At 49.4% G+C, this 14,774-nt stretch overlaps 3 protein-coding genes across 3 annotated transcripts; 2 read left to right on the plus strand and 1 right to left on the minus strand.

The window, feature by feature from the left end:
- Nucleotides 1-173: 173 nt before the first annotated feature.
- DPAGT1 (dolichyl-phosphate N-acetylglucosaminephosphotransferase 1) lies at nucleotides 174-4,872 on the plus strand. Its single transcript, XM_065652143.1, has 9 exons — nucleotides 174-536; nucleotides 620-740; nucleotides 818-1,031; nucleotides 1,214-1,360; nucleotides 1,499-1,583; nucleotides 2,025-2,213; nucleotides 2,844-2,931; nucleotides 3,251-3,406; nucleotides 4,322-4,872. The coding sequence occupies exons 1-9, from the start codon at nucleotides 382-384 to the stop codon at nucleotides 4,385-4,387; spliced, it is 1,221 nt and encodes a 406-aa protein (XP_065508215.1). The 5' UTR covers nucleotides 174-381; the 3' UTR covers nucleotides 4,388-4,872.
- A 580-nt stretch (nucleotides 4,873-5,452) lies between these two features.
- Nucleotides 5,453-6,506, plus strand: LOC135998860 (histone H2A). The gene has a single exon (XM_065652145.1). It carries the CDS (start codon nucleotides 5,493-5,495, stop codon nucleotides 5,922-5,924), a length of 432 nt encoding a protein of 143 aa, XP_065508217.1. The 5' UTR covers nucleotides 5,453-5,492; the 3' UTR covers nucleotides 5,925-6,506.
- HMBS (hydroxymethylbilane synthase) lies at nucleotides 6,165-14,749 on the minus strand. The gene is made up of 13 exons (XM_065652144.1): nucleotides 14,610-14,749; nucleotides 12,970-13,042; nucleotides 12,247-12,296; nucleotides 12,092-12,147; nucleotides 11,329-11,406; nucleotides 10,942-11,019; nucleotides 10,304-10,379; nucleotides 9,490-9,603; nucleotides 8,925-8,963; nucleotides 8,361-8,480; nucleotides 8,067-8,120; nucleotides 7,440-7,526; nucleotides 6,165-7,220 (listed from the first exon to the last, which is right to left on the minus strand). The coding sequence occupies exons 1-13, from the start codon at nucleotides 14,730-14,732 to the stop codon at nucleotides 7,047-7,049; spliced, it is 1,122 nt and encodes a 373-aa protein (XP_065508216.1). The 5' UTR covers nucleotides 14,733-14,749; the 3' UTR covers nucleotides 6,165-7,046.
- Between the last annotated feature and the right edge of the window lie 25 nt (nucleotides 14,750-14,774).

The raw sequence follows: 14,774 nt of genomic DNA on the forward strand, positions 1-14,774 counted from the left end.
GCACCGCGGGGGGGAGGAAGTGACGTATTGGGGCTGACCGGGGCGGTGCGCGCGGAGTCCGTCCCGGGCGAGCGCCGGTTCTTGCGCAGGGAGCTTCGCTTTGCAGGGCGCAGCGGACTCCAGCGCCGGGCACAGGTGCTTGCGCACCGCCCTCGGTACACCTGAACGCGCTCCTGGTCCCCGCTGGCGTCCGAGCAGCGTCCCGCGCTGACAGGCCGTTGCTGCCAGGACAAAAGATGGCGCTCCCAGCGCCCATAGCCCGAAGGGGGCCCGCGTATCCGGTGCTTGCCCTGTAGCATCCGGCTGGAAACCCGCGGCGGGAGGCGTTGGCAAGACCGGCCCCGCTCCGTGCCCTTGGCGGGGGAAGACCCCGCTGCGGCCATGGCGGCCTGGCCCGCCCTGCCCCTGCTCATCAACCTCGGCGGGTCGCTGCTGGGCTTCGTGGCCACGCTGACGCTGATCCCGGCCTTCAAGGACCACTTCCTTGCCGCGCGGCTCTTCGGGGTGGATCTCAACAAGGCCTCCCGGCAGCCCGTGTGAGTAGCGCTGCCCTCCAAACCGGCAGCGGCCCCGGGAGCGGGGTCGGCCGCGCTGAGTCCCCGCTTTGCCTTCCTTTCAGCCCCGAGGCACAGGGTGTGATCGGCGGGGCTGTGTTCCTGATCATCCTCTTCTGCTTCATCCCCGTGCCCTTCCTGCGGTGCTTTGTGGAAGAGCAGTGCGCGGCCTTCCCTCACGACGAGGTGCGGCTTGGGGCGAGCGCGGTGGGCGTGGGCAGAGGTGGCCGCTGGTAACTGGGGTCCCGTTCTCTGTCCTGCAGTTCGTGGAGTTCATCGGTTCGCTCCTCGCCATCTGCTGCATGATTTTCCTGGGCTTTGCGGACGATGTTCTGAACCTGCGCTGGCGCCACAAGCTCCTTCTTCCCACGATGGCTTCCCTCCCACTGCTCATGGTTTACTTCACCAACTTTGGGAACACAACCATCGTGGTGCCCAAGCCCTTCCGGGTGCTGCTGGGCGTGCACTTGGACCTGGGTAAGTTTGGAGTCACCAGAAGCCACCATTGAAGCGGCGGGCAGTCGGTGGAAGGGCTCACCCGGCAGTACTCTGTGCTGCAGAGGAAACACCTGAAGGATTTGCTTAAGTAACCGGCGACCGGGCACAACTGTACCCACTAAACTTGAATACTAAAGCACTTGGCTTGCTCTGGTCTGCAGGTATCCTCTACTACGTGTACATGGGCATGCTAGCAGTGTTCTGCACTAACGCCATCAACATTCTCGCTGGAATTAATGGAATTGAAGCAGGGCAGTCACTGGTGATAGCTGCTTCCATTATCATATTCAACATTGTAGAGTTAAATGGTAAGAAAGATAATGTGTATGTTAACGGGTACAAAAAGCAAAGGGAAAGAGAATCCTAGATTTCAATATCTGATAGTACTAAAAATCAACCAGTCCCGTCTAATCACAAACGCTTTTCTTTTTTCTTTTTTTCTGTAGGGGATTGTCGAGATGATCACATTTTTTCTCTCTACTTCATGATTCCCTTTTTTTTTACCACGCTGGGGCTGCTTTACCACAACTGGTAAGAGGATGGACAGAGAGCGTCCTTTCCCTTTACTTCCTCCCTTCTCAAACAAACAAAACAATTTACCGGTGTGCAGGTGGGCGTAAACAGGCTTCTTGCCAGAACCAGGAGCACAAAGCATCGATGCACTGGAAGCTTTTCCTTTCATTAGAACAATTCAGTCACACCGGCTCACCAAAATGCGCAGAATACACTCCCTCGTGTGTCTCACTAGCCATTTTTTTTCCACGTCGTATACTCTGAAAGTCAGGCTGTGGGTCCCAGTCCCGCAATTCTTAGAATAAGTACCTGCAATCGTCGTTTTCACCGTGTAGATCTGTGGCAGTTCCTTCTCGATCCCTAACCTGCCACGTGGGAATACATTTGGTGGCTATAAAGTAATTTTCATGGCAACAGCGATCATGACAGACCTTTGCTTTTCCACCCTGTGGATTGCAGGTACCCGTCTCGCGTGTTTGTTGGGGACACCTTCTGCTACTTTGCCGGCATGACCTTCGCTGTGGTGGGGATCTTGGGGCACTTCAGCAAAACAATGCTGCTTTTTTTCATCCCGCAAGTGCTCAACTTCCTCTACTCCTTGCCTCAACTCTTCCACATCATTCCTTGTCCCCGTCACCGGCTGCCAAGGTAGCGTACCTGAGCGACCTAGAATAGTACCGCAGATTGTGCCTTTTATTTCCAACATCAGCTGAGAAAGGTGGTGGAGTGTGCTCTTTTTAAAAGCCATCAAAGTAAGTTTTAAAGGTAAGAAGTCAGCTGGCTCGCTCTGCCGCCCGCAGTCAAACCATACAGTAGAGGTTTGTGAACAAAGTTAACTTTTCTGACCACCCCGCTCCCCCAGATACAGAAGAGTGATTTTTAACAAAGTGAGAATACAATTATTGTCAGCTACAAGACTGAGAGAAATCGATACAGGCCGCTTTTAATGCTGTTGCGGTAGGATCTGCTGAGCATTCATGGTAGTAATCGATCTGCAGCCATAGCAGCAATTATCTCTGCAGACGTTACATTCCTCAGTTTTCTTTTGAAAACTATATGGCTTTATGGATATATTGCGAGTGCGGTGGGGAGGAGTCTCTTCCTGACTGTCCGGTCTGAGGAACTAGGTATTGGCAGGTGTTGTGAAGTGTGGTGGATTATTCCCGCTTTTTCCATCACTGGATTTCTTGCTCAACTATTCAGCTAGGGGTCTAAGTCTGCTTACGTGGGGATCTCTCTGCCTCTTTGCTCTGACTAAAATTTTCGTGTTTCTTTTAGGCTCAACGCTAGTACAGGGAAGTTGGAGATGAGTTACTCCAAATTCAAATCGAAGAGCCTCTCTGCCCTGGGCACAAACATTCTGAAGGTAAATCTGGAAAACATTCAAAATCCAGATGTGTTCTGAGGCGGTGATCGAGTGTGAGAGGAACAGGATAGGAGGGAAGGCAGAACTTCTGGGTTCACTAGTTATTTCCTGGCTCAAATCCAGGAGTAAATATTCTGCTTATTCTGTCACCATCCCTCACAGTCATGCGATCGTGTTGATAGTCTTTCAGAATAACCACACACAGCAGCGTCCCAGGACCATCATAGGCCTGGCCTGTCTTTTAGTAAGAGCACGAGCCAGGCTCCAGGTGAGCACCCAACATACCTGGTGAAACAGCGTGCAATATTTCTTTCCCCAGGCAGTCAAGATCTTGCGCATAGTAGATGTGAGGAGTGGAGCAGATGAAGACGGCGAATACACCGAGTGCAATAATATGACACTCATTAACTTTGTGATAAAGCTGATTGGACCCACCCACGAGCAAAATCTCACTCTCCTGTTGCTACTTCTTCAGGTCAGTCAAATGGTTCCTGCAATAGAAAGACATACTCTACAATACAAACAGATGTAAATGGGTTTCAAGGGCTGTTAGAGAAGTTTGTTAGGGGAAAGGGGAAGTACGCTGTCATGCTTCTCACACATGATGCACTTGAGCAGTGGAACTTGAGGAGAATTGGAGGTTTATGCAGCTCGAGGAGGAAACAGATTCCTCCTCCCTGTTCACTGAGAGTTAATCAATACAAAGTCCCTAGGTTCACTTGAGAAGTTTCCCAAGGCATGAATCGCTGGATGCTAGAAAAACATTAGGAAGGCAGAATGCCTCGACACTCTGACCCAATACAGCCTTTTTCCGTGTTCCTATTTCTCAGTCATATCAAATAAGACAGTCCTGGACTTACCTCTGGCTAGTGGACTTGAGTTTGTGTGGCATGCAGCTCAGCTGTATCTGGAAATCTGAGCAGGGTGCAGGAGCATTCTGAAGCAACTTAGAGCGCAAGGATAACGTGCCTCACAGGTACTGCCGCTACCTCTATTCAGCACATGAACTCTCACGCATAATATACTAGAAACACCGCTTTTGGAAAGGCCTGCGTTGCTTAGTTGCCTGCAATAAAATTCTTTTTTCTTCCTTGGATCAAAGATAGAGGACTCTTATTAGCAAAAAGAAGAGACACTTAGCCAAATTCCCATTCAGGAGGAAGGCACACGCAGAAATCCCCTGCAGCTAGCTGCGGTTCTCAGTGAAAGAACCACAGACTCTGGCTAGACTTCTGCCTTTCATTTTTCTACACCTAAAAAATTGAGCCTAAATGACAGTGAAATGAGGCATGCTGGAAAGCATAGCAAATCCATCTGAAAAGGATGGATCTGCCAGCCTGTAAACTATTTAACACTAATGTTTCTGTCGTCTGTCTGATTTTTTACCTAGGTCCTGGGCAGCACAATTGCATTTTCAATCCGGTACCAACTAGTGCGCTTGTTTTATGATGTCTGACCGGATTGTCAGGGAGCAGGGGAAAGAGTTGTACCTATCACTCAGTTTTTCCAGTTGCCGACCAAACGATTCAACGGATCTTACTCCGGCCCTCCAAGAACTTCAGGACACCTGTCAAAATGCAAGCACCTACTCTGCGTGGGCCAGGCTTGAACTGTAATTATCTTCTCCTTTTGCACACAAAAGGCTTTTGTTCAATTCTCCTGACAGAAGAGATTTGCTGCTACTTGGACATGATGGGTACTGGGACTACCCTTCAGAGAGGAAGGAAACAAATGTTTACTTACAGCACTTAGGGCAAGCAGGAATGATGAGATCTATACATCTAACAAGCACATTACTGTTCCCAAGACAGCAAATAGAGACTGCAATTTTTGTGAGACTCTATGGCAGAACAAGTAAACCGGAATCCTCTCCTGGCTTCTCCAATCCTGTCTTTGGTCCACGGACATAGAGTAATGTCTTATAAACCAAAGCTCAGAGCACCCTGAGAATAAAATAACTCATGGTAGCCTTTCCCCTTCCGTGCTTTGCTTCCAGAATATTGACGCACGATGACACCAGGTTGCACGATACATCCCTGCGGCCTTCTGCCCTGCCAGGGGCTGATCATTTCTGGAGCAGAGCCTCTCCCTCCTTACATAACTGAGGGGTGACACAGTCCAAGCTCCTGACGCAGACAGCTCTGTCAGGCGCACCAGCGCTCGTGCAGGAGGTGCTTTGGCTCCTCCCGAGCGCAGTTACTGTGACAGGCTCACTGCGGCGGAATGCAGCCCCTCCGCAGCCACCACGCGACCGCCCGCCCCCCACGCTCGCCTCTGCACCGACACGCTCAGCGCGGTATGAATTTCGCGCCTTACCTTCTCATTGGTCGGTCTCCGTCGCCAATAGACTCGGGGCAAGCGCCACGGTGTCGCAGAGGTGACCAATCAGCAGGAAGTTTCTTCTGTCAGGCGCACCAATAGCGAGGCGTAGCGGCGCTCTCCAATGAGCGGAGCCCTACTTTAAGGAAGGTTATAAAAGGGCTGGGTGCGGACGCTCCCACCTCATTTCGCCGCAGAGCTCGGTACGGGGGGGAGTGCTGCCGGCAGCGAACCGAGACGCCATGTCTGGCCGTGGCAAGAGCGGCGGTAAGGCCCGAGCGAAGGCCAAGTCTCGCTCGTCCCGAGCTGGGCTGCAGTTCCCGGTCGGGCGCGTCCACCGGCTGCTGCGGCGCGGGCACTACGCGGAGCGGGTGGGGGCCGGCGCGCCCGTCTACCTGGCCGCCGTGCTGGAGTACCTGACGGCCGAGATCCTGGAGCTGGCGGGCAACGCGGCGCGCGACAACAAGAAGACGCGCATCATCCCCCGTCACCTGCAGCTGGCGGTGCGCAACGACGAGGAGCTCAACAAGCTGCTGGGCGGTGTCACCATCGCGCAGGGCGGCGTCCTGCCCAACATCCAGGCCGTGCTGCTGCCCAAGAAGACCAGCGGCGGCGGCGCGGGCCCCACCAAGGCCGGCAAGAAGGGCAGCGGGCAGCAGTCGCAGGAGTACTAGGCCGGCCGGCCCCGCAGCACCATACAAAGGCCCTTTTCAGGGCCACCCTCATTGCTCACCGAGAGAGCTGCGATCCGCGGGGGGGAGGGAGCGTGTCTCTGTCCCGGAGGCGGTGCCGGGCCCCGCCCGCGGGGTGGTGGCCAACTCACGTACCAGTGAGGAACAGGTCTGCTCGAGTCCCGTCAGAAAAAAAGTCCAGAGAAGAGCTGCTCCGTAAAGACTGACACACTGGGGTGCTTATAATTTAACTGTATTTATCATCTGTTACATTCAGCGGACATTGCATAGAGAATAAATCGTGCTTCTTTTCCAAAACGGGACCCCAGTAAGGCACCGTTTCAGTGTTTCTACAAGGCACTGTTAGGCGTGAACCCCACTCAAAGGATGGCACCCAGGTAGCGAGCATAAGGAGCCACAGTAAAAACGGGGATAAGTTACAGAGAAAGGCACAATAACCCAAATTTGCACTTCTTTATCTCCCCAGTGATTGGTTAATGTAGATTAAAGTCTGAGATTACTCTTCTAGACAAGCACATGAGGGCAATTAGACTGGCTGTCCCCTTACTTCCTAATTTATTACTGGCCAACTGACAAATTTGCATCTGATAAATATAAACTTAATTTCTTACTTGGTGTCTGTGCTATTGTACTGTAAGGAACCTGGCACTGGGTACCTAATAGCAGTCTTCCTCTTCAGCATTCCAATGAGTGAACAGGCCCAAATACTATTTATGACTACTGAAAGTACCTTAGTACCATCAGCACAGTACAGCACTTCAGTACCACTGCAGTCGAGTCTCTGATTATCATCTCTAATGAGTGCCTTGCTCCTACACGGAATAGAAAACTTACTTTTTAAAATTTTTTTTTAGCTTCCTAGCCACAAAAATTGTTTAAAAAACTTCACAGACACTGCAGTTTAGAGAAATGCAGAGAGCGATGACAAACCTGAACAGCATCAACCACTCAAGTTAGTCAGCTTAGTATCTCAAGTTTTTGTGCCCAAACTTCCAATAAGACCGGTGTGAATGTTTAAATAAATCCCTTCCTCCAGAGGAGGATGTTGGGGTAGCCGCAAAGAGCTGTGAGAGTTGTAGCGATCGTGCTGACTACACCACAGGTTTAGCGGGCATCATTGAGCTGCCTTGCCACGCTGAGGATGTGCTTCGCTCCCTTGCTCAGAAGCAAACTAGCTAGTTCCACACCAAGGTTCTCTGCAGCTTGCAGGGCCTGACCAGGGACATTCTTGGCCGTGATGCCAACGTGCTGCACATCATCGTTTGGTCCATCTTCATTCTGCAAATATAAACACCTCGATGTAAGGCAGCGGGAAGGTGCGGGCAACGAATAGTTCAAGCCACATGCAAGATGGGGTAAAATCTGTGGTCTGAGGAGCCTTGAGAACAAGAACAGTGTGCTGCTACAGCTTCCAAGGAATCAGACCAAAAGTAACATTTTGAGGGGTCTGGTTTTGTCCTTTGGGTTCAGGTTTTGAACCCACGGTGGTTCACGTACCTGTTGGGGATAATTAACACCGGTTTGCATAGTGTCCTTCAGGCTGTCGGATCCGTCCAAACTGTAGACTGCTCCTGTCAAATACAACTTGGAAAGACATACAGAAGGGATTAATACCATGTCAACAAACAGACAAAATAATACATGACATAACGAAGTTAAGTCTAGGGGGGAAGGCTTTTGTAGCACAGTAGGATCAGCGGTAGCAGTACAATACAACTGTAAGAAAAGTAATCTCTGTTAGGAAAGGTGCAACTTCCTAAGAGAAAAGCTGAACTTTGTTCTAGCTTCCCGCCCCCTTAATCACAGTCCGTGGTGTACAAATACCCATTGCGTGGGGTCAGAAGCGAGACTTTTGGATCTCGGGGCAACACTGTCTTTAAAGAAGGGGAGGCAGAAATCTGGTACTCACTATCAGGGCATTTTCTAGACAATGGAGCTTCAGTAGCCAGACCCATTCTCACACTTGTGGACATAAACCCAGAAGGCTCGAGTCAGGAGCCCATCCACCCTAATTAGCTAGTGAAAATATCTGCCGGAGTTACCTTCAGGGAAGGATCAGGGAACATGCACACACTGGAACAGGTTTCCAGAGATAATCCCACACAAATACAAAGCACTCCTCACCTGGCCATCGCTCAGCGTGCTGTTGACAGCAACGGGGACGCTACATCCGCCTTCCTAAAAGAGAAAGGTAACACTGAGGCTCCACCCCAACACATTCAAAGCAAAGGCCTCTGAAAGGTTGAGGCTGCATTATTACAACACCGCCTACTGCTCTTCAGGCCCTTCTCAGTTCAGAAGTAATATCTACTTCACAGTTCTAGGAAAGCGTAACAGATTTCGCACACTACGGCGTCGGGTCCAGTAGCGGAGCAGTATTTGCTGTTGCAGGCAGAAGAGGGAGAATGCCACACCTACCAAACGCTTCATAAAGGCTCTCTCAGCGATGCAGCATAACACAGTGTCTGCGTCGTGCAGGGCAGAGACCATATTCAGTATTTCTTGGTCTTTGGCACGAACTTCCACTGCTAAGGCACCCTAGCAGAAGAAAGAGAAACACGCAACATAATAATCATAACAATTCCTCAGCCTCATGCATCTCTGTGTGCACTCAGCATTGGTCATGAAACAGAACTCAGAGGCTGGATGCATTTCACTAAGGGAGTGAAGTTTACAGAAATGAATTACAAAACAATCCACTAATTGCAGAGACATCCTATAGAGGCTGCTGTAAAGATAAGATGAGAACTCGCTTCAGCCAAGAGTTCACGATCATGCTGTCATCTCAAAGCACTCTAGAATCTGTCTGAGTGCATGTATAGAAAAACGCACTCCAAACTGGCAATGAAAGAGATCGATGTAGTAGTTCTTTGGCCATCAACACACGAGCAGTATTTGGCACAATTAACTCACCCTGACACATTATGCTACTCCTGGCTTTCAATACACAGTATGGCTTAAGACACGAAAGTTGTAACGTACCTGCCCAACAGCATACAGACAATCCTCTGGGCTTAGGAGCTGCAAGAAGTAAAATCAGAGTTAACTCAGGTTGCAGTGTTCAGAATAAGAGGAAGCGAGAGCCAAATTCTATGATCACCTCTAATATCAATTCATTTTGTGCCTGATCAAAGAAATATCACCTCCCACTTCCTGTACCTCAGTGTTTCCACCCTAGAGGGAGAGAATGCACTGTCCTTCACCTGGACTGGAACACTTTATGAATTAGCTACTCAGAAAAATCTTAGTCATGCACAACGCTGCGTTGCTAGACACAGCATTGTGAAATGCTGGGAGACGATCAGATTACAAACTGTTACTGCACCATGGAAAGCGGAACAGTATACATTTCTGTATGAAGAAAACAAAACCAACCAAAACAACAACAAAACAGGAGTCCTCCCTGAAGCGCAGCATATAACGAGGTAACATGGCAATGAATTCAGCAGACTGCATGCTCATCTTTGACAGAAAAACCACAAGGTCTGAAAGGCGAGCAGTTGATGGTTTGGCAAAGAATGGTATTTTCTGCTTTGCTGCTCCTCACCTGGCCAATGCGATTCTCCCAGCCCATCCTCTTCAGCCCTGCAGCAGCCAAGATGATGGCACCGAAGTCTTCCTTCTCATCTAGCTTCTTTAAGCGGGTGTTTAAATTCCCTCTCTGTCGAAGTGATTAAGCAAGCAAAGAAACAGCAGCCAAACAGTCCTATAACCACTTAACGTTTGCCTGAGCGTTTTTACCGGACGTACGGAATCCAACAGATTCCAACTGAGAACCAGTCAGAGTACCATCCTGGAAGACGTGTTAAATGTGGACAATTGTTTCCTTAAATAGAATTTTGCCAGGTATTATGGAATATTAACTCAAGCGCTGACTCTCATAAGATAGGTGTGTCATTTAAGTACATTATTAACACCTGACACCAACTCCTTTTGCGTAGCAGAGAACTAGGTTACCAAGACCGAAGTCGTGGTGCCTTTTAGCACTAGTTCCGCAGCCCGCTCAGGAACTAGTGGCCCAAATTGCATCCAGGGTATTGGGAACCAATCGGCATTTGGCCACATCGCTGCGACAAACACATGGCGGGCACTCGTCAAGCAGTTTTTTGAACATTACCGTAAAATTCATCTGCATCCTGAATCTCAGCTAGATTAAGGCTATGGCACGTTTACACGCCCCTCTCAGAGCAGGTTAGCGGAGGGCAGCCTTCGAGGAAGCAGTTTTTTCCTGTAGGTCAGGTGGTTTAAATCAGCCTCGACCCTAGATTTCACATTAACTTTTTTTTTTTTTAAACTTATTTAAACTGTATTTTCCTGTTTGCAGCTTTATGCGGCTCCCATGCTTCGTGAGGAAAGGATACAATATCCCTGAATTCTAACTGAGGGAACTTCTTTTTGAGCTGGGCTGCTCGCCGAAGTGAACTGGTTCCGATCACACTGTGGGGAAAATAAAATCAATGAAATCCAGAATACTCCTACACCTACCTCCAGCCAGAGATGTCAGAACTTTCAGGAAAACAAATTAGGACTGTTGTTTGTTTCGTTTTGTTTCTTTTTTTTTTTTAAATTGAGTTTGAAGATCCAACAAGCTGCCAATGATTTATACCTCCTTAGAAGAAAGAAAACCACTCTGAGGTTTAGCATAAAGCCTGGCTGAAGGCAGTTGCAGGCTTTTGTGTGCATTCTTCTGCAGTAAGCACAATACAAAGGAGAACAACTTCACTCTGGAGACTGTAAGAAAGGATCTAATTTGAGAAAACATTGCAACTCAAGTGTGGCTCGGGGGATCCAGCCTCTCTCAGTGTGGGGCACTCCCGTGAGACAACGTTGCTCTTTTCAGCAGGTAAGTTCAATGTAGTGTCTATGGAGAACTAACGGATGGCAGTGTAAAACCACAACAGGATAAAGCAATGAGCTCACTGATTCGCTGCCGGGAAGTACCAACAAACTCCTCCCTTCCATTTTCACACCTGTCTGCCCCTTCCTCTTCCCCACTCACCTTTTTTCAGGAAGGAGGCTCAGTGTTTTCCCACAGTTTTTGGGATGAAACACAACGGCATCAAGTGGGTTTTCCCTTCTGCAAAATAACACAAGTGCAGAATGGCTGACACGTCATTTAACAGAAGGCTGTTAGGCGCAACAGTTCTGCTATCGGTCCCCAGAGGAGCAGTCTCTGGCTCCGAAATACCCCCTTCATCATTGTAAAAGCAAGAATTTCCAGCAAACTCACTGGCACTGGAACACTAGGACAGCTCTGATGTTTCCACTTTTTCAGAAATTAATCAGAGGGTGGTCAAGCTCTGAACGCGGAAAAAGACCTAAGCTGTCTCTGCTTTCCTACCATTACCAACACTGTACAAGAACCAAGCCTCGCGTCCACACTTACTTGCAGACAGCACCGATGGTAAAGCCAGGAGGAAGAGAAGTAGGCAGGTCCTTCAAAGAGTGAACCACAAGGTCAACTCTAAAAATCAGAAGACAGTAATCACTGAACAGATGGTTGAGCTCCCATGGTACCTACCAGAGGTCTGCAGAAGAATGTGTTTGTTTTTAAACCTGCTTTAACTAAGGCATAAGCACCAGTGAAACCCTCCTCATGATACTGAAAAATATAAAATAATATGCAAAAAAGGCACTAATCTCTCTGCTCCAGAAAGAGCCTGAACAGAGTTTCTCTGCAGAAGGAAGTTACCCAGAAAGCAGCACAACCTGCCCAATTCTCCTGCGTGTTTAGCATGCAAATACATTAACAAATAAATGGTTACACTAAATAAGTTATGCAATATGTTAACGCCACCAAGCAAAGCAGTTTTAAAAGAATGTAGTTCTAAACAGGAATTAGATTCCATTGTGTCCTCTCTGACGCACATGTGACACATAAATCACGGCGGGGAGGGGGGGAAACCAAATACACAAACAAAACCAAACTGGGTCAGACCATGCTACACAACAACTCCACAATACGTGGTCTAAACCCAGGGTAAAGAGTGAAAAGAAAAAAGAAAAGGATAATGACTTATCAAAGGATTTCTTTCTTAGTCAGAGAGGTACCAGATCAGAAGGAAACCAGACCACATATACGGCAAGCCAAAGATGTCCAAAGAGCACCAGGAATGCCAGAAGAGGAAGAGAAAACCATGAGCTCTTACTCATTTCTTTCAAGTGCATTTTCCAGCTCTTTGGTGAAGAGGCTCTTCTCCCCAATCTACACATAAATGGAGGAATATGAATCACAAAAGAAACATCTGCAAATACATCATCAAACAGGATTACTTCCTGCGCAGAGGAAAAAGAGATCCTTTACCTTGGAAAGGGCTGTATCCAAAATCTTGTCTCCGGTCGTTGACATGGCAACTGCTCAGAGAGAGAGCGCACAGGTAAAACGTGAGGCTGGGTCAGAGCACCTGGGCCTAGACTGGAAATATCTACATAACGTGACGAGCAGCACAGGGTGACACGCTACTGCATGAACGCAGACTCCAGATAAATGTAAGAGCAGCTCATTTCTAGAAATACCCTGCGTTCAAGACAAGGGAAACTGCGACTTCCTTCACTGTCCTCAAAAACAGAGCGAGGGGAAACAGGGCAGGTGTTGGGAAGAGCTGACCCAACGGATATTGCCACAGTCTTTCTCTGGAGTGCCAGTAAACAGCTACTCAGCAGTACCCTTCAGTGCAAGGCCGAGATCCCCTTATTCCCACTGAATGCCTCAAGCCCAGACAGAAAAATGTCCCTAATGCACAGTGGGGCATGGCCAGAGTGACACCAGGTTCTCAAATGGAGCAACATAACACCATTTGCGTGACACGCTCAGAGCTTCAATCGCCGGCTCACAAAATCCATCTTTCTCCCCTTAAAGAAAGCAGCAGCAGTTGCTCAGCCACACGACCTAACCGAATTCAGATGGCGCTCTTAGATAAGCAGGGGTTGAATCCTCCTCCTTGCGACAGTGCTCTACACGCAACTCTTGCACACAGAGATAAGCTCCTGCTGCCGTCTACCCTGCGGCAGCATCCGAAAAACTCACCGATCTCAAAATGGACATCAGGGTACAGCTCACGGAGCATCTTGACCACGCTGTCAGTCTGAATCCGGGCCAGCTGCAACAAAGCAGAAAGCAACGCTTTAAACAAAAAGCACATCATCCATACGGTAGCGAGAGAGGACTTTGCTGTTCTTCGACAGTCAGGCATGTGTGACCGCTATGTTCTCTAAATCAAAAGCATTAGAAATACGTAGCCCCAAGTAAAATCACTCATGCGTACAAACTCCTCCAACCATGTTAACTCGCATCATGACTAGAGCTTTTCACTGGGGAACTTATTGTACCGACTAAGTGGCAGAATGACATCGCCCTGTGTCCAGCACTGACAAGGTAAAGCAAATAATTTATCAGTTAGGAAGAGTGACCAGAACAGCAGCCTGTGTGTGAGGATTCACAGATTCTGTGGCCAGCTGTGTTATTATGGTCATTAGCTGACCCCCCGTCAGAAATTCCATTTCTCTACATCATCTCGGCACCCTTATTCACAGACTGCGTCTACCCGCCTAACTTTGGGCTGCTCGGTTTCACCTCTGTGGAACGCGACTGTTGAAAGATGCCTGCTCATCGGGAAGCAGGTGGAAAGCAAACAAAACCATCCTCCTGTTCCTCAGTGATGAAAGAACAAGTCACATCACATGCTGGATACTCTCTTTTTCTAAGAGTGAATTTTACCAATACTGCACGTTTTGGGAGAAAGCAGTAGGATCTCACTGCGTCACTGAGAAATCTATAGTTGCTGGCAAATGAGTTAGTTATCTGCTGTAAGATCAGAGCTCTATTTAGAGGTTCTATGGATTAAAAAAAAGCAACAGCTTAGGTCTGCACACACAACAAGCAACGGATCTTAAAGCAGTAAAGCGCAGGAAGAACATTCCCTTGCATAAGAACAGCAGAAGCAAGCAAAATAAAAACAAAATTACACTAGCAGAGGATCATTCCATGCATGCAAGCAGCAGCAGACTCGAGCAACAGCAGGTGAGTTTCAGCTTTATCCCACTGCTGAGCTGTGTGGCCTGGGGCAATTAACTTTGTTCGCACGACTGTTGTTTCCCTACAGCTAAAAGTAGCGGTCTCCCTTTGCACAGTGCCACGAGAGCCTCAGGTTAGGAAACGAGGGAGCAGGCACGCACGGCTACGTCCCTTGCCCTGATATCTACACGAATCGCCTTCTTGAAAGTACAGAACCCTCCCCAGAACGAATAAGATTATCTCAGAACAAAGGCCTGACGAACGTTTATCTCCCTTCGCCAGCCTGCTCCTCCCTGCTGCAGCCCGCTGGCAGGAGATACCCGCTGTATCTCTGGACACATCCGTTACCTGTCCTTCGTGCGGGTTGAGGCCATTAGTCCTTGGGGGGTTTTTTTGTGGGTTTTTTTTCCCGCCTCCCTGGAAGAGCCGCAGAAGTCCCGCAAGTCCACAAGTCCCCAGCAAGATCCCTGTTGTCCCGGAAAGGCACCTGCACCCTCCGTTCACCACACAAAGGTGACCCTACTTTTTAACAGAACTGGCTGTCACCCGGGCTCCACAGGACGCGGTCTCCGAACTTATCCTGGGAGTCCTCAGACAAGGACCGGGACTCTGCGGGCCGCGGGTGCCAAGGAAGGGACCCCCCTGCCGCCTACCTGGCTCCGCCGGGTGCCCACGCGGACCGCTCCGCCGCCCACGCCATTCTCGCCCTGCGGCAACACCCGGGCCAGCGGCCGCCCCGGCGCCGGCGGCCCTTCGCCCCCCCCCGGCTGCGCCATGACCCCCCAACGCTGCCCGCTGTGCCCCCCGGCGCCGCCTCC

This window comes from Caloenas nicobarica, chromosome 26 (genome assembly GCF_036013445.1).
Source record: "Caloenas nicobarica isolate bCalNic1 chromosome 26, bCalNic1.hap1, whole genome shotgun sequence".
Lineage (NCBI taxonomy): Eukaryota > Metazoa > Chordata > Aves > Columbiformes > Columbidae > Caloenas > Caloenas nicobarica.